The sequence below is a fragment of the Kogia breviceps genome, chromosome 19, assembly GCF_026419965.1.
Source record: "Kogia breviceps isolate mKogBre1 chromosome 19, mKogBre1 haplotype 1, whole genome shotgun sequence".
NCBI classification, from domain to species: domain Eukaryota; kingdom Metazoa; phylum Chordata; class Mammalia; order Artiodactyla; family Physeteridae; genus Kogia; species Kogia breviceps.
The window spans coordinates 21,688,840-21,715,943 of record NC_081328.1 but is presented as its reverse complement, the minus strand read 5'-3'; the positions used below and the strand labels follow the sequence as shown (position 1 = coordinate 21,715,943).

General features: G+C 38.4%; 1 protein-coding gene and 1 pseudogene across 2 annotated transcripts in view; both read right to left on the bottom strand.

Annotated features, from left to right (window-relative positions):
* Positions 1-800: 800 nt before the first annotated feature.
* On the bottom strand, positions 801-895 carry LOC131747209 (U6 spliceosomal RNA; annotated as a pseudogene).
* Positions 896-7,489: 6,594 nt separating this feature from the next.
* The window catches only part of PPM1D (protein phosphatase, Mg2+/Mn2+ dependent 1D), a 53,460-nt gene continuing 33,845 nt past the window's right edge, over positions 7,490-27,104 (bottom strand). The window contains exons 4-6 of one of the 2 annotated variants that reach the window (XM_059047577.2): positions 20,082-20,272; positions 13,878-14,120; positions 7,490-9,262 (exon numbers count right to left, since the gene is read on the bottom strand). In XM_059047577.2, coding sequence (XP_058903560.1) covers positions 8,705-9,262; positions 13,878-14,120; positions 20,082-20,272 — 992 coding nt within the window. In that variant the 3' untranslated portion in view covers positions 7,490-8,704. The remainder of the gene's footprint in view (positions 9,263-13,877; positions 14,121-20,081; positions 20,273-27,104) is intronic. The other variant, XM_059047578.2, reaches the window with a different exon arrangement.

Below are 27,104 nucleotides of genomic sequence, written 5' to 3'. Positions count from 1 at the left end.
TATACATTTTTTAGTGGGGGTGAATTTCTGTGCCCTGGTTTCATCCTTTGTAAATTGTAAAAAAAAAAAATATTGTTAGCTTCATAGGATTTTTTTTATTAATGTGATGTTTTCATAGGAGGTTGTGTTTTATTTTGTGTTGTTTATTTTATTTATTTATTTATTTGTTTATTTGGCCACGTCATGGCACACAGGATCTTAGTTCCAGACCAGCCATCGAACCTGTGCCCCCTGCAGTGGAAGCACAGAGTCCCAACAACTGGACCCACCAGGGAATTCCCAGGATTTTTTAAAATTAATTAATTAATTAATTAATTAATTAATTTATGGCTGCACTGTGTCTCTGTTGCTGCACGTGGGCTTTCTCTAGTTGTGGTGAGCAGGGGCTGCTCTTCGTTGCGGTGCGCAGGCTTCTCGTCTCCGTGGCTTCTCTTGTTGCAAAGCACAGGCTCTAGGCACGCAGACTTCAGTAGTTGCAGCATGTGGGCTTAATAGTTGCAGCTCACGGGCTCTAGAGTGCAGGCTCAGGAGTTGTGTCGCACAGGCTTAGTTGCTCCACAGCATGTGGGATCTTTCTGGACCAGGGCTCAAACCCATGTCCCCTGCATTGGCAGACGGACTCTTAACCACTGCACCACCAGGGAAATCCCAGCAGGATTTTTTTTTAAGTTTTAAAATTTTGCAAAGTTTAATGTTGGTACTGTTTCTTTTCATATCAGCTGGTACAATTTACATCATATTTTATACTATTGAATCTTTGCAAAGACATCATATACACAAAGATACAAATTCGATAACTGAAAAATATGGAATGTTTCATGAATTTGCATGTAAGGGCATGCTAGTCTTCGCAGTGTCATTCCAATTTTGGTGTATGTGCTGCCAAAGTGAGCACAAGCCTCACAATTCCACAAGTGGGATTCTTATGAGGTGTAAATAAATTTAAAATTCTCAGAACCAGTTAGAAAGTTGTACAAATTAACTCGTTGTAATTACTAACTTGCCAGTTTTACCAGGTTGTGAAAGTCCGAACCTTAGGACCTGCTTTCCTTTCTTACCGAAGATTTCCTGCCAGAACACCACCATATGTTATTCCTTGCCTTGAGTTGGAAAACAGTTTGCATTCACATCTGTAAATTTATTCATCCTTTTAACTTATGTAAGGTTTTTGCATGCAATTCTCAATTCTTGAAGAGATGACAACAGATTTTGGTTTTCTACTGTCATGTGAGACTATTAGACCCCAGCAGTGTGCCATTGTGAGGAAGTAAAAGTGCTGCAGTAAACCCAACAACAACAACAAAAAGAAACCCAGCTATACTCCGATTTTTCTCCACAAAGATGGTGTTCGATTCTCTCATCAGCCTTCAAATAGAGAGAAAATAGAATTTGTGGTGATCATGTTTTGAATGGACGTGAATTGTGGGTGCTTAGTACGTATTGCCAGCTGATGAGTCACTTCAGATTATTGGGACGTGGGGAAACTTCACAATCTGTTCTTGGGATTGAGCAATCCCAGCTAGGAAACTCATTTTCAGTGTAAGAGAGTAAACTTCAAGCTAGCCTCCTTGTTCTTCCAGTTGCTATAATGGCCCATTGTAATAAATCACTGATTACTAAAACTGCCTCTCCAGTGGCCATGCAAATCAAAAACAAAAGTTCCCAGTTCCCAGAGATTTGTCAGAGAACTATCCATATGCAAACCAAATGTCAAGGTCAGTTTATACTTTCTCCCCTCTTTTTGTTTGGTCGGATTAGGATTCTTTTTGTAGCCTCAAACAAGCCATATCCTCGCTGTTTTGGCCACCAAAAACACTTGGACAATAATCACATGATTTAAGCAGTGGTGAAATAATCTGATTTCACATAGAGCTATGGTGAACATTAATATTTTAATTGTCAGTCAAGCATAAGGAAAAACAAAGAGGGAATTCCCTGGCGGTCCAGTGGTTAGGACTCCACACTTTCACTGCTGAGGGCAGGGGTTCAATCACTGGTCGGGAACTAAGATCCTGCAGGCCGAGCCAAAAAAAAAAGAAAAAAGAGAAAAGGAAAACAAAGAGGTAAAGAAATCATTATCAAGTGTAAGTTCATCAGTTGTTCAATTGTATCACTCTGGTTGGGGGTGTTGATAGCAAGGGTGATTGTACATGTGTTAAGGCAGGCCATATATGGGAAATCTGTACCTTCTGCTCTCATTTTGCTGTGAACCTGAAACTGCTCTAGAAAATCTCTATTAAAAAATTACATTTCTCGGGCTTCCCTGGTGGCGCAGTGGTTGAGAGTCCGCCTGCCAATGCAGGGGACATGGGTTCGTGCCCTGGTCCGGGAAGATCCCACATGCCGCGGAGCGGCTGGGCCCATGAGCCATGGCCGCTGAGCCTGCGCGTCCAGAGCCTGTGCTCCGCAACGGGAGAAGCCACAACAGTGAGAGGCCCGCGTACCGCAAAAAAAAAAAAAAATTAAATTAAATTTTTTTAAAATTATATTTCTCGGGCTTCCCTGGTGGCGCAGTGGTTGAGAATCCGCCTGCCGATGCAGGAGACACGGGTTCGTGCCCTGGTCCGGGAAGATCCCACATGCCGCGGAGCAACTAAGCCCGTGAGCCATGGACGCTGAGCCTGTGCGTCCGGAGCCTGTGCTCCGCAACGGGAGAGGCCACAACAGTGAGAGGCCCGCATACCGCAAAAAAAAAAAAAAAAAAAAAAAAAAAAAAAAAAATTATATTTCTCTAAAATCCTCTAATTGTGAGGTAAACATACATTAATTACTCCATGGACATTCTCTCGTGCATTCATCAGGCTGAAACTTTTGAACACTACCATTTGTGGTAATCTCCTAAAAATTATAATTCTAAACTTCAGAATTGCAAAACCAACATAATCCAAGGTTATATCACCTCACATATATTTAATTACAATGCCTGCCATGTGTCCGCCCTGCATATTACTAGATAACTGTGGTTTCTAACACACCATTTCCCACATTGCTATTTGAAATTCTAAGTATTTGTTTACTATCTTGGGTTCCTTCACCCTATAACCCATAGATCTCTTTAGCCCACTCTGCTTATTCTCAGGCCCAGCAAACTTGCTGAAAATACAATAATTTTTTTTGGCTTTGTCATTCTCTTGAAACTACTATTTATAAAGTGGCCATGTAATTTGTCATCCTGCCTAGGAAACCTTCATGAAATGAGGCTCTATTAATAATTAAACCCAAAAAATAAGGTAAAGTAGGACTGTCCCCTGCAAACCATGAAGTGTGGTTACCCTTTATCTTTGACACATGGGTACTACTTTGTAACTGTTTTGTGCCTGATTATATATTTCTGCATGATTATAATTCCATTGTCTATTTAGCTAAAATGTAAACTCTTTAACAGAGGGATTATTTGTTTCATTTCTATTTTCCATAAGACTCTGCTCACTAACAGGAAAAAATTACATGTCAGAACCCCAGTAATTTATCCTACAATTGGGAGCTTGTATTTATCATTAAAGATAACAGAAAGTAATGGGGCTTCCCTGGTGGCGCAGTGGTTGGGAGTCCGCCTGCCGATGCAGGGGACACGGGTTCGTGCCCCGGTCCGGGAAGATCCCACATGCCAAGGAGCGGCTGGGCCCGTGAGCCATGGCCGTTGAGCCTGCGCGTCCGGAGCCTGTGCTCTGCAACGGGAGAGGCCAAGACAGTGAGAGGCCTGCATACTGAAAAAAAAAAAAAAAAAGATAACAGAAAGTAAAACTATTAACAAAGACCAAAAATTAGTTTCATCAACTGTTTTAATGATGGCCATGGCATAATTTATCTTCCCCTCATATACGTAAACCTGGATAAAGATTGCTTTAAATCAGTGAAAACTGAATATGTAGTAACAGTTTTGAGAAGCTAAAATTTTAATATTAGGAAACATTTATAAACATTTATTTAGTACTATATACCTGCCACTGTAGTATTATTATCTGCATTTTACAGGTGGGGACCAAAACTCAAAGATGTTAAGCCATTTAGTCCCAAATTCAGGCAAAGTGATAGTAGTGCATGGTTCCTGAAGCCTCAGCTTTCTGCCTGAAAAAGAAGAACCCCAAAGAAAGGGAAAGTACCATGGAGACTGTAGAGAGGGAGGAGCTCAGGAAAGCAACCCCACTGAGTACATTAGGCATGAATCTGATCCTAATCAGCATATTAAAGCCTTTAAGAACTTAACTGGCAGATAGATCACTGCCCAGGTCCCCAACTAGCCACTGGGTGATGAACACAAGGGACAGATCAAATTACACAATGGCAAAGGATTTGGAAAATGAACTGATATTGAAACCACAGACCACAGAAGGTGTGTTGGAATATGTGGCATTGAGACAGGAAGGGGGCAGGGCACAACCTTTTAAAGAATGACAGCCATTGAGGATGTGACATAAACTGGTTAGCACAAACTAGGTCCAAGATGGCAGATGATTGAGCCTCAGTATATGCTCATTGTAATATGTCAGCAAGCTAAATGACACACCCACAGGTGCCATGACAGTTCCAAGGCCCACCATAAAAGGCCAAAAAATGGGCGGTGGCCCAATTCCTGGAAATCCCTGCCCCTTCCCCCAAATAGTTGGAATAATCCACTCATTAGCCTATGAAATTACCCACCTCTATAAAACCTGACAACCCCATACCCTTAAGCCTCTGGCCTTCTGAGATGACCCACATTCAGTGTGCATCTCCCTGCATAAGCCTTCTTTCACTTTACTATGGCTTGCTCTTGAATTATTTCCTGCACGAAGTCAAGAACCCACACTCAGCAGCCGTCCCAGGTCCCAGGGACTTGCCTGAGACCTGGGACGTGACGTGACCATCCTCTTGTGCCCCACTTTCTTTCCTGCAACAGTGTGAATTAACCAGATTGACTACCTGTTAAAATAGTGATCTCCATAAGAGCTAAATAAGATTGTCATAATATTCAAATGTCTAGGATAGAATCCAAAATTACATGGTTTACAAAGAACCAGGAAAACCTCAATTTGCATGACAAAAACAATTAACAGATGCCAATACCTAAATGACAAAGAATAATATCTGACACTTTAAACCAATATTATACAAATGCTCTTGCAAGCAACTGTGAACACTTGGCATGAATGGAAAAACAGAAAATCTCAAAAAAGAGAAGATATAAAGAACTGTAAGCAGATAGGGTAGGGGGTCCTTGGAGAAAGAGAACCAGGCCTGGCTTTCTTGACATAAGAGAAGCTATTTTGGCCTAAGCCATTTTGTCATCTAAGCCTGGTCACGAAGCTTGCCCTTGAACAGGTCTCAGTAATTAATGATATTAAGGGAAGTGAGGGAATTCAGGAACAATGGAAAAGCAGTCAAGAAACAATAGTTCAGTGATAAAAGTCCTAGTTCCTCCCCAAGCGGTGTACATAACAATCTGATACATATCCTTGATACATATCTGGTACAAATCCTTTGCGTGTCCCCCATTTCTTGTTTGTAGGAAATAGGCTTTGTAAAATAGGCTCCTGGCCTTCCCTGAATTCCAAAGGGCAGTTTCAAACTGCTGTTTATCAGGGAAGGGGAGGGAAAGCAGAAACAAAGGGGGAGCAGTCAAGAAACGATAAGTGCAGCTGTGGGGCAGGGTCCTGGTTCCTCCTCAAGGAATATAACAATATCTTTGAGTTCTGTAGGAACTATGGCCCCCACTCGGGTGGAGAATGGTAACTTAAGGCTGAGCATAAGATTCCTTGAACGTGGCTGGGTTACTTCACCATCGACCAATCAGAAGAAAGTCTGCACACGGGAGGTCCGATCCCTCTTCCCCAGATGATTCTCCCTTTAAAAACTTTCATGGTCAAGCAGAATCTTCAAAGTTGATTTTTGGACATCAGTCCGTCTTCTCCCCAGATTGCAAACTTCCTGAATAAAGCAACTCTTCCTTTCCAACCAACACTCTCATCTCTTGAATACTGGCTTTCCAGTGGCGAGCAGCAGAACCTGAGTTCGGTAACACCACGACCTTCCTCCTGGGAGAAGAAGCTGGAGATTAAGTTAATAATTGATCATGCCTATACAATGAAGCCTCCATGAAAATCCCTGAACTGTGGGCTTTGGAGAACTGCCAGACTGGTGAACAGACTCATGTGCTGGCAGGGTGGTACAACCCAAATCCATGGGGACAGAACCTCCTACACTTGGAACCCTTCTGGACTTTCCTGATGTCTCTTCATCTAGCTGTTCATCTATATCTTTATTATGTGATAAACGAGTAAACACATTTCCCTGAGTTCTGTGAGCTGTTCCAGCAAAGTATCAAACCTGAGGTGGTGATTGTGGGAATGCTGATTTATAGTCAGCCAGTCAGAAGAGTAGGTGACAACCTGGGACTTGCAATTGGCATCTGAAGTGGGGGCAGCACCATGAGACCCTTAACTTGTGGGATCAGATGGATAGTGTCAGACTGAACTGAACTGTAGGACACCCAGTTGGTGTCTGCAGAACATTGCAGCATTGCTTGGTGTAGGAAAACCCACACATCTGGCATCTTAAGTATTATGAGTGTGAGTAAAGGAAAAAGTAGTGTTTGTTTCTCGTTAAAGTAAAGGCCTAAAAACAGCCCTAGGTACACATACAAAAGAGAGCTAATTTTACCTTTTAGTTATGTATCTCAAACCAAAAATGTTTCCAGTATTAGCTAGCTATTAGTATGGTATGGAATTGGACTCTGTGGCACTATAAATGTGACCTAGGAAAAATGCTATGACATTTACATTTAAAAATTGATCTGAAAAATAAAGATGGAAAAATTCTTCACAAAAAATTGACTCCAAAAGTGTATGCTACTTGCTATATGTCATTACCTTGGAAAGATCCGAAAAACAAACTCTAGTTTTGAAAAACTAGCCAAAATTATTGTTTCACCTGAACCACTGGTCCTCAATTAATCTTTTTTTAAAGGAAATTTTAATTAATTAATTTATTTATTTGGCTGCATTGGGTCTTCATTGCTGCACATGGGCTTTCTCTAATTGCGGCGAGCGGGGTCTACTCTTCATTGCGGTGTGCGGGCTTCTCATTGTGGTGGCTTCTCTTGTTGCAGAGCACGGGCTCTAGGCACGTGGGCTTCAGTAGTTGTGGTACATGGGCTCAGTAGTTGTGGCTCACGGGCTCTAGAGTGCAGGCTCAGTAGTTGTGGCGCACGGGCTTAGTTGCTCCATGGCATGTGGGTTCTTGCCAGACCAGGGCTCGAACCCATGTCCCCTGCACTGGCAGGTGGATTCTTAACCACTGCGCCACCAGGGAAGCCCTCAATTAATCCTCTTATGGAAAACTGGTGTGCTTCCAATTGCACAGTTCCCAGCATACTGTAGGTGCATGGTCAATGTTGAATGCATGGATTAACTCTTCAATGTCTCATTTAGAGTCCTGTTCTAAATTAATTTTTAAAATTTCTCTTGTAGAACAATTTATCACAACAAAACAACAGACTCTTAATATTTTGGTATTAGTTCCTTTTAGTTTTTTCTTATATTACCAAAAAAAGTTTTGTTCATTTTTAATTGCTATGTAATATTTCATCAAACTCTTATAAGCCATAACTGACCTAACCATATACTTATTATTGTATATTTAGCCTGATTTGATGTACTCTAAGTTAAAATTTAAAAGTCAAGATTGCAAAAATGAACATTACATGTATTTTAAGTTGTTACTCTAAAGCTTGATCATGGCCTAACAAAAAGTTAATATATACCATTAAAACAAACCAATAACAAAAATCCAGCAACATCAGTAACAGTTCACTGATTTTATTAGATGAACAAACATGTCCATATAATCAATGAAAACCACAGGATATATAAAATAATTTAAGAAATGTTGGGAATTAGCAGCACCATCTGTTATTGACATAGCAAGAAAAACTTCATATATTTTATGCAAACACTAGAAGAGGATATAACTACTGTTAAGACCTACTAATGCCACTGTCTGGGATGATTGAGAAGGGCATCTTTTTAGGCAAACCTACCACCTTCTACTTCAAAGATCTGGTGAGCAAATCTGATGATTAATGTTTAGAAAAAATGCTACTGAATGAAATAAGAGATACTGCATAGTATTTTAATTAGGACAAGGAGACTAAAACCCAGCTGCTTTTGCATGGCTCAACACTTCTGCTTCTATGAAAAATTTAGTTCTGAATTATGAAATCAGAAAAAAAGAATAATTTTTAAAAGACACTAGTTGTCTCTAAGAAACATTAAGTGGAACACAGGTCACTATGAAAATACATCACTTTTCCAGTTTGCTTCATAATTTACTTTAAAAAGTTGTGTAGTTTTCATCACAAGTGACTTATACAAATTTCTTAATAAGCATTTTTAAAAGTTTAAATGTATTTCTAAAATCAAATAGATTCTTTTGAATTTTTTTTAAACCTTTAGCCCTGTTGTTACATTTACTGTGTATCAGAGTAAGAGACTGAGTTTGTGTGAAGGATACAAATTTACACACATTTTATAGCAACTTATACCCTAACATCTACAAAATTCACATTTATAATACAAGCAAGTACAAGGCCAGGATAAAACTGTTGAATTCCAAAAAGTCAAACTGTATACTATTTTTATTTTGTCCCCTTAAAAAAAGTTCAACTTCGGCACCAAATTCAAAAAGCCCTCTTAGAAGTTTGGAAAAAAAAAATTCCAGATATATTTCAGCAAACACAAACAGTTTTTCTGTGCTGGTGAAGTAAAGGATTTCCAATTTTCTTCTGGCCCCTAAGTCTGCGTCGCATGGTAAGTTTAACAGAGTTCTTGCGCTGTGAGTTTGTGGGGAGGCTTGCAGGCTGAGCACCGCTACTTCGACTTAAACCATTTCGTCTGTGCTTCTTCACAAGAGGGCCAGAGTTGGATTCTTCTAATGTCCTTTTGAAGTTTGTTGGAGGGGTTCGTTCAACTTCTTGAGCTTTCATTTGACCTGGGATCGACATCTTTAAATTTTTTTGGTCCATGATGGTGTTTGTTGAATTGGTAGGCACAAGGCCAACTGACAGGCTATTATTCAAAGAATCATGTATCCTTAAAGTCAGGGCTTTAGTGCAATTTTCTTCAAGTGGCTCTGGATCTTTTGAGGATATGAATGCAGCCTGGACATTCCCTCGAGCTATCTCAGCTGGGACTTCTAAATAATTCTCTGAGAAGGCATTACTACGAACAAGGGCAGGTATGTGGTCCTTAGAGTTCAGCCTTGGCCATGGGTCCTCCTCCAGTGACTGAAAAACAAGAAGGTAAACCAAGTAAGAAATAATTTATCCTAGAATTCAGCTTAACCATTGGGGAAATGAAAAGATTTCATTAGAATAAGTGACAAATTTGTTTATTTGGGGGGTTTATTTCCTACTTTATATATTTTAATTTCTGAATATTCAGTAGTGTGGAAAATGTGAAGCGCAACATTAAAGCAACTCTGTCATAATGGAATTTTAGACTGTTGCTTTGCACCCATCTCCCAAACACTAGATGCTGTTCTGTTATTTGAGAAAACAGGACATATGGGAATGTACTGAGTATGGCTGGGGCAACTGTCAAAGATATAAGTGAGGGCTTCCCTGATGGCACAGTGGTTAAGAATTCGCCTGCCAATGCAGGTGACACAGGTTCGAGCCCTGGTCCAGGAAGATCCCACATGCCACGGAGCAACTAAGCCCATGAGCCACAACTACTGAGCCTGCGCTCTAGAGCCCGCAAGCCACAACCACTGAGCCCACGTGCCACAACTACTGAAGCCCGCACACCTAGAGCCTGTGCTCCGCAACAAGAGAAGCCACCACAATGAGGAGCCCGCGCACCACAAGAAAGAGTAGCCCCCTCTCTCCGCACGGAGAGAAAGCCTGCAGACAGCAACGAAGACCCAACACAGCCAAGAGTAAATAAATTTATTTTTTTAAAAAGATATAAGTGAAAATCATATGTTAACTTTCAGGTATTGTTGTGGGATTTTTTGCGGTACGCGGGCCTCTCCCCTTGTGGAGCACAGGCTCCGGACGTGCAGGCTCATTGGCCATGGCTCACGGGCCCAGCCGCTCTGCGGCATGTGGGATCTTCCCGGACCAGGGCACGAACCCGCGTCCCCTGTATCAGCAGGTGGACTCTCAACCACTGCGCCACCAGGGAAGCCCTCAGGTATTGCTTTTTAAAAAGCTTCACAGGAGGTTCAGATATGCACCACTCCTTTAGGTGTAGTGCCTCAGATCCATATGTATTCAGAATATCGTCCCATCTCCAGACAGATAAGAACATTCTTCCTATCAAATACAAATCTACCACTATAATATTTTAGAAAATCATTGCTTTAATACTTTCTTAAGTACAAATTTTAAGCATAAATACTATCTCTTGCCCAAGTGTGTAACATTTCCCTCAATCATTTCCTCTCTCAATCAAATCAAATTTATTAAAATAGTAATATATTCTGAAGAGCCCAAGTAAACCATTTTGTAGAATGGTAAACAAAGACATATTATCTGGTCTCCCTCTAATATAAAATCCCCTAGGAATAACGCCTTTCGAGAAAGTGCTCTATAAAAAAGCGTATTTATAAAACTAATGTTCCCTTTAACGTTTCTAGATTTAAAAAGAAAAAAGGAAATTGAAGCAATCAAAAGCATTTCAATTTAACCATGTAACATGAACATGCTTTACTGGAAAAAAAATGAACTTTAGGTCCAATGGAGGCTAGAGATGAGAAACCCTAAAGTTCCTAATTTGGTACTGCCCCCAATAGAATGCTGCTACCTTTTTTTTTTTAACTAAGAATACAGTCTTCCTTTCTGGGGTCATTGGCTCATTTATTTATTTTATACTACATGGTTTACTGAAAGCTCAATTCTTATCTGTTTTAACACTGACTAGATGTTGGGCAGCAACCTTATTTCAAAATACCAGTGTTGAGAACAGATAACAGGACAGTCTCTGTTCTAGAATATTTACATCTGGCTTTCAATAATATCAACAACAACTTGTCTGTGAATTTATCCCCTCTGCATTAGGTTGATTCCAATGCCTACTACCATGATCACAAGGCATGTTCTGACTGACCACAGAAAACTATAGTCATTAATAATTTTTGACTAAAAGTTCATCTTGGTTTAATATAGAAAAAGGATTTGCAACAAGACCAGGCAGCAGATAAATTCTGTAGACACAAGGCTTCCTACTACCAAATAAGCACATCACTAATTTAGGCACAAGAAGAAAGGTACTAATCAAGCCACTTACAGAAATAGAACATATTGCTCTAGTTTATGCAACAATGTTAGACATAGATGGAATTCCTTTACAAAAGAAAAACAATGGGATGATGTCAGAGTTAACACAATTTACTGTAATTTCTGTTGTGCTGTGTCTTCTTAAATTCACAAATTATTATTCTGATACTACAGGTGCACTGGCTTTTCTTCCCTCACTTTTTCCTTGAACTTTTCCTTCTCTTTTTATTGGCATTCTGTGGAAATACATTGCATTTGTTAGCTCAGGCAACTGCCTAGATTACTAGACTCATCCCAGATTAATTACTACTGTATTGCTAAGCCTTCTTACATGCTCATAAAACACTTGTGATATTGAGAGGTTACATCCTAAAAACTCACACTTTAAAAGTTTCACTACTTCAGAGATCAGCTTTCTTGAGAGCTCCATATATTTTATAATCCAATAGTAAACAACTAATTACAAGTTGTGCCTAGAACACAACTGAAACTAAGTGTTAATCCTCTGGAAGAACTCTTTTCCTCATTCCTCTTTCCTATAGCTCTTGGCGTATTTAAAAAACAGCTAAATTTAGTTTTGCCCTAAAGAAAGGATAAAGAAATCTGTGCCATAGTAATGTATTTCTACTATATCTGTCCGAAAACAAGGATTTGACTACCAATTTAGCTTACGATTCAGACAGAAGTTCACATGTCTATAGATAGATAACCTCGTCTCAAGTGCCTAGTCTTAATGTGGGTAGGTCTTAAAAACCATTCAAAATCAACCAAAATGTCATTTATATCTAGATGTTACTAAACATAAGATTATTGTAACAATGAAATACATCAGAGATACTTGTGAGTAGCCATGGTTAAGATAAACAAAACAAAACACAATCTTTGGGGCAGAGATTTGTCTTTATCTACTTGTTAAGCCAGAGCCAACAATACTGATTGTTCTGAAAGGCTCTATTTTCATATTTAGGTGGGGCCAGATGGTTAACAAACAACTATGCCTACATATAAGTCAGTGCATACATAAATCTCCTAAGCTTTACTTTAGTAAAACTGTTAGATCATTATTTTTCAGAATTTTAAAATATGTTTTAAAAATTATTTCTATTTCTAGGTGCAATTTATGTTCAATTTTACTAATACCAATCCACAGATGGCAATAAGTTTTGAGATCAATATTAAGAGTATTTATTCCTATCACAATATCTTCTATCCCCTCATCCTTACCTCCACCTTAAGGCCTCCTTCTCTGTACTGCCTAAAGTTCAGTTATTCAAATACAAACACATTAGGAAACACGAAAGTAATGAATACATTCAAATACAGAAACGAGCGAATTCTCAAATGAACATAAGCTCCTTCATAATACTCAGAGAATGAAGAGACTTTAAAAGATTTCAATCTGCATTATTATTCAAGAGTTTTCAAAGCAAACAAAGCTTTGACAAGAAATTCTTTTAAGAAAATAAGCATAAAATATTAATTTGTCAATTTCTAAATGAAGAGTCCATGTAAGGAAAATTAAGTTGCCATATATATAGTGAAGTAAAATATAGGAAAGCGGTAATAGTAAACTTCCAAGTACTCCATATAGGATCACAATACCCAAAATTAAATAAATTCTTTGTACTGTGTAGCTTTGAACATCTTAAAAAACTGCCTAAATACATGACATAAAATTCCACTGTGTTTCCCTTTTTTATTTTTTTTATTTTTTTTGCGGTACGCAGACCTCTCACTGTTGTGGCCTCTCCCGTTGCGGAGCACAGGCTCCGGATACGCAGGCTCAGCGGCCATGGCTCACGGGCCCAGCCGCTCCGCGGCATGTGGGATCTTCCCGGACCGGGGCATGAACCCGTGTCCCCTGCATCAGCAGGCGGACTCTCAACCACTGCGCCAACAGGGAAGCCCTGTGTTTCCCATTTTAATGGTCATTCTTCTGAAAGCACATTCTCAGAAGGCCAGGTATATCAAAACAGCTATAGATATTACTAATTATTAGTAGGAAAAAATTGGGACGAAATCTGAAAAAGGGAAATACAGTAGCATTTAAACTTGTTTATTTCACAGCACATCTTAAATTCATTCAATATTAACATGGATAAGAAATAGGAATGATGTTTCTTATCCGTGTTAATAGACAACCAGTTCTAAAGTCTGATATCCTAAGGTCCAGTTCAGTCTTGATTCTGTATGATATTATTCAAACTGCTCAATATCTCAGTCATATTATCTATAAAATGGAATAACATCTGCACTATTTAGCTTTCAGGGTTATGAGGTTCAAATGAAATACCACAAATGGAAGTGCATCACAAAAAATGCTTACAAACTTTCATACTATCAGAAGGGAATCAATAAGTTCCAAATATTAATATTGTTAATATTCTTCAGGGGCCATATCTAATCACTTTTCTATTAGGTGCTCCACATACAGCTGGCATTCAGTATAGTACCTATGTGTAGATGGCCTACTGACAATAATTTACATGACAAAGATCTATCACTTTCTTGACACTAGCTCAAATCTGAAATTCTATTATATAAAGAATCTGAAAACTGTTTTTGGGTAATACTAGCCAGAGAAATTCTATTACAACTTAAATTTTAGAGAACTGTGTACCTTGACTGGTGGTGTAGAACACGGAGAAGGAGTCATCACGCAGGTTTCTTGACTATTATAGGAAGGGCTATCAGTCAGGTTCAGATAGAGCTCATCTTCATTGGTGAAATCTCCCTGAGTGCCCACTCCTGGAGAGATGCAGATTACTATGGCACTAGTATTATCTGCTCGAAGCATACGCTGCCTCCAGCGGCCTAGAGCTCGATTCACAAGCATTTTGGCACAAGACTGTCCATGCTCACCCTGTATTTAAAAGAATAAGAAGGAAGATAACAACTCAGACCTTGTTGCCACTACATCTGTATCAAATGAAAAATCACGTGTTCAACATGGCCTACATAAATAATTAAAATTTCAAACTTTATCCACAAACCCCATAACTATGCTAAAACAGTATTACTCTAAATTTAAAAAAATAAGACAAGGTCTTATCCTGTGGTTAAATTTCACCTGTATTTTTATCTTTTTGGTAGCAAGAAACTTGGTCTTCATTGTAAACTTACTTAGGAAAAGTTATACAGAAGTTATCTAAAAAGGGGAAGTAAACATCAAGTTATAATAGATAAACAATTCACAAATGAAATAATCACACATGGCAAAAAAACTCATTGCAAAGGGCCAATTTCCTCCTAAAATAAGAGCTTCTGCAAATCAAAGACAATCCCAACATAAAAACTGTCTAAGGATATGAACAAAATTCAGAGACAAGGAAATAAAAGTGGTCATTAAATATATGTATACATATTGACATATATATATATACATACAGATAGATATATATTGACATATATATACATACATATATACATACACACATAGCCATTTATATATATATATAAATGGCTAATGTCACTCCTATGAAGAAAAAAGCAATACAATAAGTGCTTACAGTATAAAGATCAAATACATACAAACAGAAAGAGTAAAAAACAAAACAAAACAAATTAAATGAACTTGTGTTATACAAATAAATGTGGCTTGGAATAAAACTTACAGCATCATACATGGATTTAATAACTGCTAAGTTTCAAAGAACAGGAAAGAAAATGATGTGCTCCAGAAAAGAACTACTTATCTTAAAAAACTACCTCTAGAAATAACTGAATAATGAAAATGAGTGGAAATGTTTGAAAAAGAAATGTGTCATGAACTATAAGGGGAAAAAAATTTTTAATTAATATGTTACTTTATGTAATGTAACAAGATATATTAATGTCACAGGGAGCTCAGCTCGGTGCTCTGTAGTGACCTAGATGGATAGGATTGGGGGGTGGGAGGGAGGTCCAAGAGGGAGGGGATATATGTATACATATAGCTGACTCACTTCATTGTACAACAGAAACTAACACAACATTGTAAAGCAACTATACCCTAATTTTTAAAATGCATATATTAATGTATTATAAGTACAAAATATTAATGTACTATAATGTATACTATGTAATAATATATAATGTACTACCATACTATAAGCACTTTATTAAAAAATATATAACATATATGTCATTTAACTGTCAGCTATATGCCTCAAGTTTATATATTGAAACCAAATAAAGAACTGGGCTTTTTTCATTCTTTCCTTGGGAAACGGAATCATTTTTATTTGGGATTGTCTGATCTTGGTCATATTACAGTATTCCAACACATTAATGATGGCAAACTGCAAAAACTCCTCTCAGCTCCTTTAAAATCTTAATATTAAGCCATCCTTGCATCCACAAGTACCACTTTGTAAAGATGTTTTTAAACATTGCTTTGTTCCCCCCTTTCTAATATGAAAAAATATGCACTTCACAATTGATGAAAGGCAGCATTAACCTGTAATTCATGAATCTATTACATTCCCCAGTGTACATGTTGCACCACTCTCCAAATACTAGCTCACTGAGAACTCACTGAAGGACTCCTTTACCTTTGACTTTTTCAGTGTGCCTGTTTCCCTCCCAGCAAACCTCCATAAAAAAGAAATCTACATAAGCCATTTCTACTACCTTACTTACATTTTCCCTCAGCTCTCGGATTCTGTTGATTTGGGCCCCCTTAATACTGTGTCTTTTTCTTCCACCCTACTGTCTCACTAGGTAATGTCATAAATTGTCACAGCTTTAACTCCCATTAACACTGAAATTAGCATTTCCAGGCATTGCCTTTCAGTAACTGCCTACTGAAAATATCTATCTAGATGAACTAAAGGCATGTCCTATTCAACATACCTATATGAATTATCCCTCCCTCCCCCCAAAATAATGTGTTTCTTCTTGATAACAGCTTCCAGCCACCACTAAGAAATTTGGGTGTCATAATGTTCTCCCTCCTTAAAACCCAAGTTCTGTCAGTTCTACCACTTATGTATTTTTTTTAAAGTCTACATTTCTATTTACTTATTTATTTATGGATGTGTTGGGTCTTCATTGCTGTGTGCGGGCTTTCTCTAGTTGCAGCGAGCAGGGGCTACTCTTCGTTGCGGTGGCTTCTTTTGTTGTGGAGCACCGGTTATAGGTGCATGGGCTTCAGTAGTTGTGGCACATGGGCTCAGTAGTTGTGGCTCGCAGGCTCTAGAGCTCAGGTTCAGTAGTTTTGGTGCACGGGCTTAGCTGCTCCATGGCATGTGGGATCTGCCGGGACCAGGGCTCTAACCTGTGTCCCCTGCATTGACAGACGGACTCTTAATCACTGCGCCACCAGGGGAGTCCCACATTTCTTTTTTGCTTGTATGTGCATATGTTTCTTTTTCTTTTTCTTTTTTTTTTCAATCCATTGCTGCTTTAGATCAAGCTTGCAAAAATTTTCATTTGGAACATAACAGCAGCTTCCAAAGAGGAAGCCTAATAGATCCATTAATAAAAATCAAGTCAGGGACTTCCGTGGTGGTCCAGTGGTTAAGACTCTGCACTCCCAATGCAGAGGGCCAGGGTTCTATCCCTGGTCAGGGAACTAGATTCCACAATCCACAACTAAGACCGGGTGCAGCCAAATAAATAAATAAACATTTTTTAAAAAATTAAAATCAGGGGCTTCCCTGGTGGCGCAGTGGTTGAGAATCCGCCTGCCGATGCAGGAGACACGGGTTCGTGCCCTGGTCCGGGAAGATCCCACATGCCGCAGAGCAACTAAGCCTGTGAGCCATGGCCGCTGAGCCTGTGCGTCCGGAGCCTGTGCTCCGCAACGGGAGAGGCCACAACAGTGAGAGGCCCGCATACCGCCAAAAAAAAAAAAAGAAAAAAAAAAAAAATTAAAATCAGGACTTCCCTGGTGGTGCAGTGGTTAAGAATCCGCCTGTCAATGCAGGGGACACAGGTTTGAGCTCTGGTCCGGGAAGATCCCACATGCCGTGGAGCAACTAAGCCCGTGCACCACAACTACTGAGCCTGCGCTCTAGAGCCTGCGGGCCACAACTACTGAGCCCACATGCCGCAACTACTGAAACCCTCGTGCCTAGAGCCCATGCTCTGCAACAAGAGAAGCCACCGCAATGAGAAGCCCGTGCACCACAATGAAGAGTAGCCCCCGCTCACTGCAACTAGAGAAAGCCAGCGCACAGCAACAGAGACCCAAGGGAGCCATTAATTAATTAATTAATTAAACTAAAATCAAATCAGATACTGTCAATAGGAATCAACATGTGAAGAGAGGCAGAGACAGACCTTATAAATATGATTCCATTCATCAAAATTCACCTTCTCTCAGGGATTCTTCACTAATCACTCACTGCTGACACCCATTCTCTTTCATTACCAACTTTGCATCAGTTTAATTTAGTAAGGGGCAAGATGTTTTCCCTACACCTCCTAATAAATAAAATTCTCACATCCATTATCATCTGCCCTCTATTCCACTCTGCCATGAGTATGCTTTCTAAAATGCGTATCTAAAATGCAGCTTTTCAATACTTTCCACTACCTGACTATTAAGACTTAACTTCATAACAGACCATTCAAAACCTTTTTGCCTCCTGTCTTCGAAATCACATCAAGTTACTTGTGAAATCTGAATGTGCTGTATTTGTCTCTTCTCTCTGACTTTATACATTCTATTCCTTTGCCTGGAAAGCTTCACTCTCTTCCCTTCATCTCTTTACCTGGTAAATTCAACTCCACCTTTACGACCTGCTCAAACACCACTCTCATCCATGAAACTGCCTTATGCAGTCCTCACAAGTTTCCTATCTTCTCCCTCTCAGTTCTCAACACTGGTTCTAAATATTGTTAGATGAATGCTTCCTTCAATACTCATTCTAAAAACACTTAGGTGTTTATGACACTTAGGTTCTCCCAACCCAATAAAACTGGCTTTTGGCCTCATCATGCCACTGAAATGTTTCTCTCTTTCTCTCTCATCATTAAAGAATTCTAAATCCAATAGACATGGGAATTCCCTGGCAGTCCAGCAGTTAGGACTCCACGCTTTCACTGCCGAGGGCCCAGGTTCAATCCCTGCTAGGGGAGCTAAGACCCCACAAGCTGGCATAGCAAACAAACAATATCCAATAGACAAAATAGTCTTTATTTAATCTTTCTTTTACATCTGACATCACTAACCAAATGCATCATGCTAGCCCCAAGTTTGTAAAATCGAATAGATACATGACTCTTATCTTTAAACAACTCACAATCAAATGGTACTGATGGCTATCTATATATCCTCTTTGTAATAATATGGTAAATGCTAAGCAAGGACCATATTCTATTTACCTTTGCTTCCTTTGTACCTAGTGCCTAACATGTTAGTTGAAGGAATGAATGGAGGCAATTTAATACAAGTTCTTTCATGTTGCTGCCTTATCACCCCAAAATATAGCTTTACCATTCCTCCCATCTTAGAAAAAGATCATCTTTTCCAAAGAGCCATTGATTCCAGTTACTTCGATGTGCTCTGGACCTTCATTCCATCAATATCCCTTATTTCTCTTGTTCTGTCAATCTTTCTTGTAAGACTATAAAACTGCTTTCAAGACCCTCACTATCTTTTCAAGCTAACAATGGCACATTCCCTTGTCTTCCTGAACACTCACTACATCTATTTCCTAGGCTCACAAAGTACTGTTTCATCATCACTCCAATCTGCTAGCTAATGCCCTCATCACTTCAACCGAAACTCTTCATCCTTGAAAGTCACTAATAATAAAAGGTCCTAAATGTAAAACCCAACACCCTGTTTTCATCCATCTGCCTCTACTTCTTTGTAGAATTTGACATTGCTGGCTACTACTCCAAAACACTCTTTCCTTGCCTTCAATAACACTGCACTTTCCCAAATCTCCTTACTTTGTCATTGCTCAGAATGAAGATCAATTTTTAAGCAAGCCAGGAAGGAAAGAAAAGAATTTTCTCATTGATGGTTGTTTCTAGGTTTGCAATTGACTAAAAATATAGGTGACACAGAGCTACCACATGACCCAGGAATTCCACTCCTAGGTAGATACCTGAGAGATCTGAAAACATGTCCACACAAAAACTTGTACATGAATGTTAACAGCAGCGTCATTCAAAATAGCCAAAAAGTGGAAACAACTCAAGTACCCATTGACTGATGAATGGATGGATAAATAAAATGTTATATATCCATCAATGGAAAATTATTCAGCCATAAAAAGGAATAAAGTACTGATACAAACAAACATGAATGAACCTTGAAAACATTATGCTTAAGTGAAAGAAGTCAGACACAAAAGGCCACATATTGTATGATCTCATTTATATGAAGTATGCAAAACAGGCAAATACATAGAGACAAAAAAAAATTAGTGGTTGCCAGGGAACAGGGGTGATAGTGAATGACTGCTAATGGTTATGGGGTTTGTTGGGGGCAGTGATGAAATGTTCTGGAATTAGTGGTAAGAGTTACATAACTTTGAGAATATCCTAAGAACCACTGACCTGAATACTTTAAAAAGGTAAATTTTATGGAATGTGAATTATATCTCAATTTATAAAAAGAAGGATCGGTGAGGGTTCCATAGGCCAGGACGTCAAGGGCTGCTCATAATGAAGTCAGTGGTTGTATGTTTTGTTATCTAGTTCCACTCATCTATTTCCTATCTTGTTCCCCTAATAAGCTGCAGAAATCTATATTTTACTTTCTTCTACAGCCAGGGCAAATGCAAAAATCTACTCAAGGTGAACATCCTTGGTTCCTATTCAAGACTCCTGACAAAAGTACTAGAACAATGTGTAGATAATAATATCGAATTGAGTTACTTCTCACCATCAAGTATTTTTTCTCCTCTTGGTCCTGGCACATTGAGATGGCATCTTGAGGTGGAATCATATTCCAAAGACCATCACTCCCCAAGATAATATACTTGTGCTTCTGGGGATCGAGAGTGTGGACACTTGTGTCTGGTTCAGGTGACACCACAAACTCACCACTGAAGAAATCATAGCTCCATAAATCACCTGGGAAGCAGGAGGCAGAAAAAGCAAGAAGTATTATTATTTGCAAGCTAGTAGTATCACATCAACGGATTAAAGAAGAAAATCTACATGTTCATCTCAACAGATACAGAAAAGCATTTGATAACATTCAAAATCCATTCATGATTAAAAAAAAAAAACTTAGCAAACTAGAAATTTGAAAAGGTAACTCCCTTATGAACCTCATAAAAGTATGCCTTCTATAACCACTTCTCTTCTAATTCTATATGAGGGATCCTTCTCAACACAGTAAGATAATAAAAATAAATGATATATGTGAATTGGAAAGGAGAAAATAAAACTATCATTACTTGAAGATAATTTTATTTCTACATGGGAAACCAAAAAGAAATTAGATAAATTATCAGAACAGGAACACTTAGCAAGGTTGTTAAATACTAACCCAATATATAAAAGTCAGCTGTATCTCTATATAATAGCAAGAAATAGAAAATGTAAAATTTTAAACAATTCCATTTATAACAGTGAACCAAATATCAGGTACTGCGAAATTTAACAAAAGGTGTGCAAATCTTTTATGGACAAGATTATACAATTAGATTCCAAAGACTAAATAAATGGGGAAATAAACTATAATCAAAGATAGGAAGAGTTAACACTATGAAGATGTTAATTCTTCCAAAAATAACCTATAATGTCAATGTAATTCCATCCAAAATCCCAAAAGGACTTTTGTAGAATTTGACAAGCTGATTCTAAAACATATAGGAAGGACCTACTCTATAGCACAGGGAACTCTACTCAATACTCTGTAATGACCTACATGAGAAAAGAAAGAGTGGATATATGTATAAGTGATTCACTTCGCTGTATAGCAGAAACTAACACAACATTGTAAATCAACTATACTCCAATAAAAATTTTAAAAAATATATTAAAAAGTAGAAAAAAATAAAATGTATGGGGAAGAGCGAAGGGCCAAGATTAACTAAGATAACTGTAAAAAAAGATAAAATGTGGAGAACTTGCTCTACAAATAAGCATCCTAGTGGCTAACTGAAAACCTCCTGTTAACCCCCTAGGTCAAGAAAATACCTACATCAAAAGTGAAAGGATGGGTGCCAGTCACTTGGAAGAAAATTCCAGAGATAAACACGAGCATTTTTATGCTTTTAACCTACCATCTGACTAGCCATTAGATGTACACCTCAAAATGTTCAACATAAAAGAAGCTTTAGTCGACTCAGGTCATCTAAAAGATCAATAAAACTGAAATAGAAAAAAAAATTGATAGAAACCATCTACTCTTTTGTGATACCTAAGATAAATAAGTAGGACAATATAGACTCTTTTGCTCCTAAAAACAGGAAGGAGGAGACAAGAAGGAGAAAACATTAATTTCTGCCTCTTTTGTTTGTTGTGAAATACTTTGGGAAAGACCTAATTAAGAGCAAAAGGTTTTCAGACAAGAGGATAAATTGTTTTCGCTGCTGTTAAGCAGGTCTGACTTTTGCTAACAAGAGGAAGCTCTTTGTCCTCTCCTTTCCGTATTTAAACGTCACCATACCTCTCACCAGAAATACTGGCCAATTCAAATATGCTCAGAGTCCAAGGAAAGAATAATTCCAATCAATTACTCTACTCTGAAATAGCAAAATTCACTGCTAAACCAGCCTCTTGAAGGGGAAATTCATCCTTCAGAGTAACAAAAGAGAACACATATGACCACTAAAAGCTAATTATAATCCAGGTCAGCTCACAAAGACACATTTATTTCTTTATACCAGTAAAACAAAACTCCCTGGTTGATGAAACTATAAAAATGAACATGGATGGAAACAGTTAAGATAAATTTTAAGATAGCGATTACAGGGTTCATATGTGATGCTAAAAGCTTTCAAAAGCAATTTCCCCCCCAATATTTGAAATTAATATTGCCACTCCAAGTAAAAACATAAATTTATGTAAAGCAGAATCCCTAATATGTCTAAACTTAAAATCTAGGTTAAAACAAGAAATTCCAATTTTCAATCTAATGCAAACTATATGACCTCAAAGAAGGGTCACAATTTCTCATATATAAACTAACATTAATATCGTTATAAATTTGAAAATATTTTAGAATAAGTTACTTGTTTATTTCACATGGCATGAAAACCAAAAGATACAAAAATCTCCTTTCCCATTCATGTCCTTTCCGGTTCTCCACATAGGGAACAACTATTGTCCTTATGTATCCTTCTAGAGATATCTATGGATATATACCCAGGATATATGTGTACTCCTTCCACAAAATTGTCCTCTCAAGCTCGCAACTCCCAAATCACTTGCCCCCAATATGTTGCCAATCTCTTTTTTCTTTCCCACTAAACCTCAATACATTTCCAGAAGAAAGGCGCATTTCTCCTAACTTAAATTTCTGAAACTGTTTTTTAAATTAATTAATTAGTTTATTTATTTGTTTATTTTCAGTTTTTGGCTGGGCCACGTGGCATGGGGGATCTTAATTCCCTGACCAGGGATTGAACCTGTGACCCCTGCAGTGGAAGCATGGAGTCCTAACCCCTGGACTGCCAGGGAATTCCCCAACTCTATTTTGTTTTGTTTTGTTTCGTTTTGTTTCATAATATTTACTGGAACTTCCCTGGTGTTCCAGTGTTAAGAATTGCCTTCCAATGCAGAGAACACAGGTATGATCCCTGGTCAGGGGACTAACATCCCACATGCTGTGGGGCAACTAAGCCCATACACCGCAACTACTGAGCACGTGAGCCACAACTAGAGAGAAGCCTGTGCGCCACAACAAGGAGCCTGTGTGCCGCACGAAAGATCCCACATGCTGCAACAAAAATCCCATGACTAAGACCTGACGCAGCCAAAAATAAAAAATAAATATATTTTAAAATAATAATAATATTACCTTATTTATTTAGGCTGCACTGGGTCTTAGTTGCAACATGAGGGATCTTCAGTTGTGGCATGCGGACTTCTTAGTTGCGGCATGCAAATGCTTAGTTGCACCATGCATGCATGCATGCAGCATCTAGTTCCCAGACCAGGGATCAAACCTCAGCCCCCTCTTTGGGAGCGTGGAGTCTTACCCACTGGACCAGGATTCCCTCCTCCCCCCAAACTCTGGGCTTTGAATGCGATTGCACTGAACCTATAGATCACTTCAGAGAGAAATGCCATCTTAACAATATTATATCTCCCAACCCAATAACATGGTATATCTCCTATTTAATCTAATGAGCATAAGGATATTCTCCTATGTAGCCACAGTCAGAAAATTTCATGTTGATCCAGTATTGTGTAATATAAAATCTATGTTCAAATTTCCCCAGTTATCCCAATAATGCCTTTTTTTTTTTGGCCTTACCACGTGGCTTTCAGGATCTTAATTCCCCCAACAGGGATCGAACCCAGGCCCCCTCAGTGAAAGTGCCAAGTCCTAACCCCTGGATCACCAGGGAATTCCCGCAATAATGCTTTTTTAATATCCAGGGTCCACTCAAGGATCATTCATTACATTTAGTTGTCATATTTTTTAGTTGTTTTTAACCCAGAACAATTCTCTAGGTTCTGTGATTTGTTTTTGTTATTCATGACACTGACAGACAATTGTCAAAAGAGTCCAGGCCAGTTGTTTTGCAGAGTGACCCTCAACTTGGATTTGTCTGACTGCTTCCTTGTGTCCGCAGGCTAGATATAAGTGTTTGTGTTCAGGTTAAACTTTTTTTTCTGGCCAGAATACTACATTGCTGAAGTCATAGCCTTCTTAGTATGTCACATTAGGAGGCACAAAATGTCAGTCTGTCCTATTACTGGCAATGCCAAGCCTGATCATTCAGTTAAAGTGCTGCCTACCAGCACTGTAAAGATGCCCTAAGTAATCTGTACGGTGATAGTTTGAGATTGTGTGAAATATCCTATTCCTCACCAAAATATGCCACATTTTAGCATTCATTAATGATTCTTGCACGAATCAAGCGTTATTGTGATGGTTGTAAACTGATGATAGAATTAGAACACTAACTACATTTATTAGTTGTCTTTTCTAAAGAAGAACTTTCCATTCTTCTCTCTACCTCTTTATAATCTTTTTGTATCAGTATGGACTTAGGGACTCTTTTTTTTCTCATTATGTTATAACTTATCCTTGTTATTGTTTTGATGCTCAAGTTGCTTTATATTTGCCAGTAAAAGTCCCCAGAATTTGAATTTTTAACAAACTCACCATCTGATCTGTATTCATAGCTAGATTTAGGAACATAAGATAGAGCCAGTTCCTTTATTTTGCCAGTTCAGGTAATCTACATGGCTTTACCTGAGATCAAATGAGTAAGAATCAGAATTGAACTAAGTATTTTATTATTGGCCTAGTGTTTGTACACCATTATAGGATCACAAGAATGTCATTCCTCTATATATTGAAGGGAGGGGCCTTGAACATTGTGGCAGAGGTTGATTGCCTGCTCAACGGCCATTTCCCTTTTGTTTTCAGAAGGGGCACTGGGTGATACCAGATGAGAAAGAGGCCTTTCTTCCGGTTTCAGTATGTCCTCTGCTTGCTGCTGGGGCATACTGCAGCCAGCAATGTGCAGGACACCTAGTGGTCCTTATCCCTAGGGAATTTCAACATGTCCCACCCCCACCCCCCTCCAGCTCTGTGAGTGGCTTCCCCTGGAGAGCTTCCCAGCAACTTTTGCTGCACCTAATCCATCCTCAAAACTGCAACCAAAATCATCTCTTTATAACACAAATTTAAGATTGATGGTGGTGATGGATGCACAACAATGTAAATGTACTTAATACCACTGAACTGTATACTTAAAATGGTTAAGATGGTAAATTTTGTTATATGTATGTTGCCATAATTAAAACACACACACACCCCTACCTAGTTATATGTTTCCCACCCCAACTCTGCAATAGTTTACTCTTGCATAACTCTTAACCACAGCCTGTAAAAATGCAGTATTTTCTGACTTTATCTATGCCTCTTGTTCCCATATCTTTGTTCCACCTACCCTTCACCAGAGTCCCTTATATTCACCATGCCTCCTTCTATCACAGAGCTGTTCACAAATGCAGTTCCTATGCCTAGAACACATTTTCTTCCTCTCTTAACTTTTAGTAATTCTTAAGACCTCAGCTCAAGCATCACTTCTCTGGCCTCTCCAGTTAGGTAAAATACTCCCACATTTTAAGTTCCCATTAACAGATACACAAATAGTTAAGAGTTGTAATGTTTCACTTCTTTTTGTGATCATTTGATGAATGCCTCTCCCCTCTCTAAACTGTAAGCTTCCATGAGGGCAAAGACCCTGTGCTTGGCACATACTGCACTCAAATTATCTGTTCAATGAATAAATGAATTGCAAGACTCACATGCAATTCCATCGGGCAGCCACTAGGAGGCACCTTTGCTACATTTGCACTCAGGTAATTTTGATCATCAGTACAAATTTTGATAAGCAAATTTCTCTCTTTCCCAAAAAAACTGGAAGAAAAATGACTATAAACCATAAGAGTGGTGCTAAATTCTATAATTTAATTTACTATGGGCCAATAAGAATTACCGTGCAACAAGTGAAACTTAAAAAGCTAGAACTTAAAGTTACTTGTTTTCCCCAAGTGCCAAAATAAAGACAGAAAAAGTAATATGACAAAGCATTTCTTTCAGCTTAAATGTTCAAATCTAAAGGATATTCTCTTTTAAATGCTGTATGCCTTAAACTTATATACAGTTCTGTATGTCAGTTATATCTCAATAAAGTTTAAAAAAATAAAAAGGATATTTGAGAAAATTTGAGAAAATGTGATAGAAAAATTCAATAAAGAGAAAAAGCAGAAGCAATTTTTTTTCCATTACTAAAATAATACCATCTCTCCCACGTCTTTTTATATGAAAATATTCATTTATTTCCATACATTTGTTTACAAAATTATGTTAAAATAATGTAATTGTCATAGGAAATTACTATAGCAATTGTATTTTATCTCCTACATGGAGTTTTCCCTGGTCTAGAGGATCTTTCCCGTCAACTGTTATTATTTCTTCCCTTATTAAAATAACAGTAGCAAACCCTCTCTTGATGCTATTCTTTCTACTCCAGCTAAAGCCCCATCTCTTCCTTCCCAACCTAGGAAGAGAGTCTAAAACTTGCTATATCAAAATTTCCCCTTCTCACTCTTTCTTGAACCAACTCCAGTCATGATTGTGGTCTCAATATCCACCAAAAGCTACTTTGTCAAGGTCACCAATGACTTTCACATTGTTAAACCCAAAGGTCACTTCTCGGTCTTTCCTTTACCTGAATTATCAACAGTATTTGAAATATTTTTTTTAACTGACAGTTACAACTGGCATATAACGAAATACCTTCTTCAAACAGTTTCTTCTCTTAGCTTTCAGGACACTCTCCTGAACTTTCTTGTATTTTACCTTTGGCTCTTTCTCAGTCTAGTTTTACCTGTTCTTCCATTCATGCCCCCACCTCTTAACAGTGACAGTATCTCAGGGCTCAGTCACTGGACCCTTCCCTTTTTCTTTTCTTTTTTTCCCCCCTTTTTTACTTACACTCAATCCCTTGATTCAGCCACAGACTGATATCTCTAGCCTGGCCCTCACCTAGGCAATTTTCATAACCAGAAGCCCAATGGATATCACCACTTTAATGTCTGATTAGCACCTTGAAGGTAAGTTGTCCAAAACTGAACTGACCTCCCCCTGCTACATATACTCTGGTCTTTGCTACATCAGTTAATGGCAATCCACCTTTCAAGCTGCCCAGTTAAGAAAAAAAATCATAAAAAGGACACTTTGTATTTGTTGTTCCTTCTGCCTAAT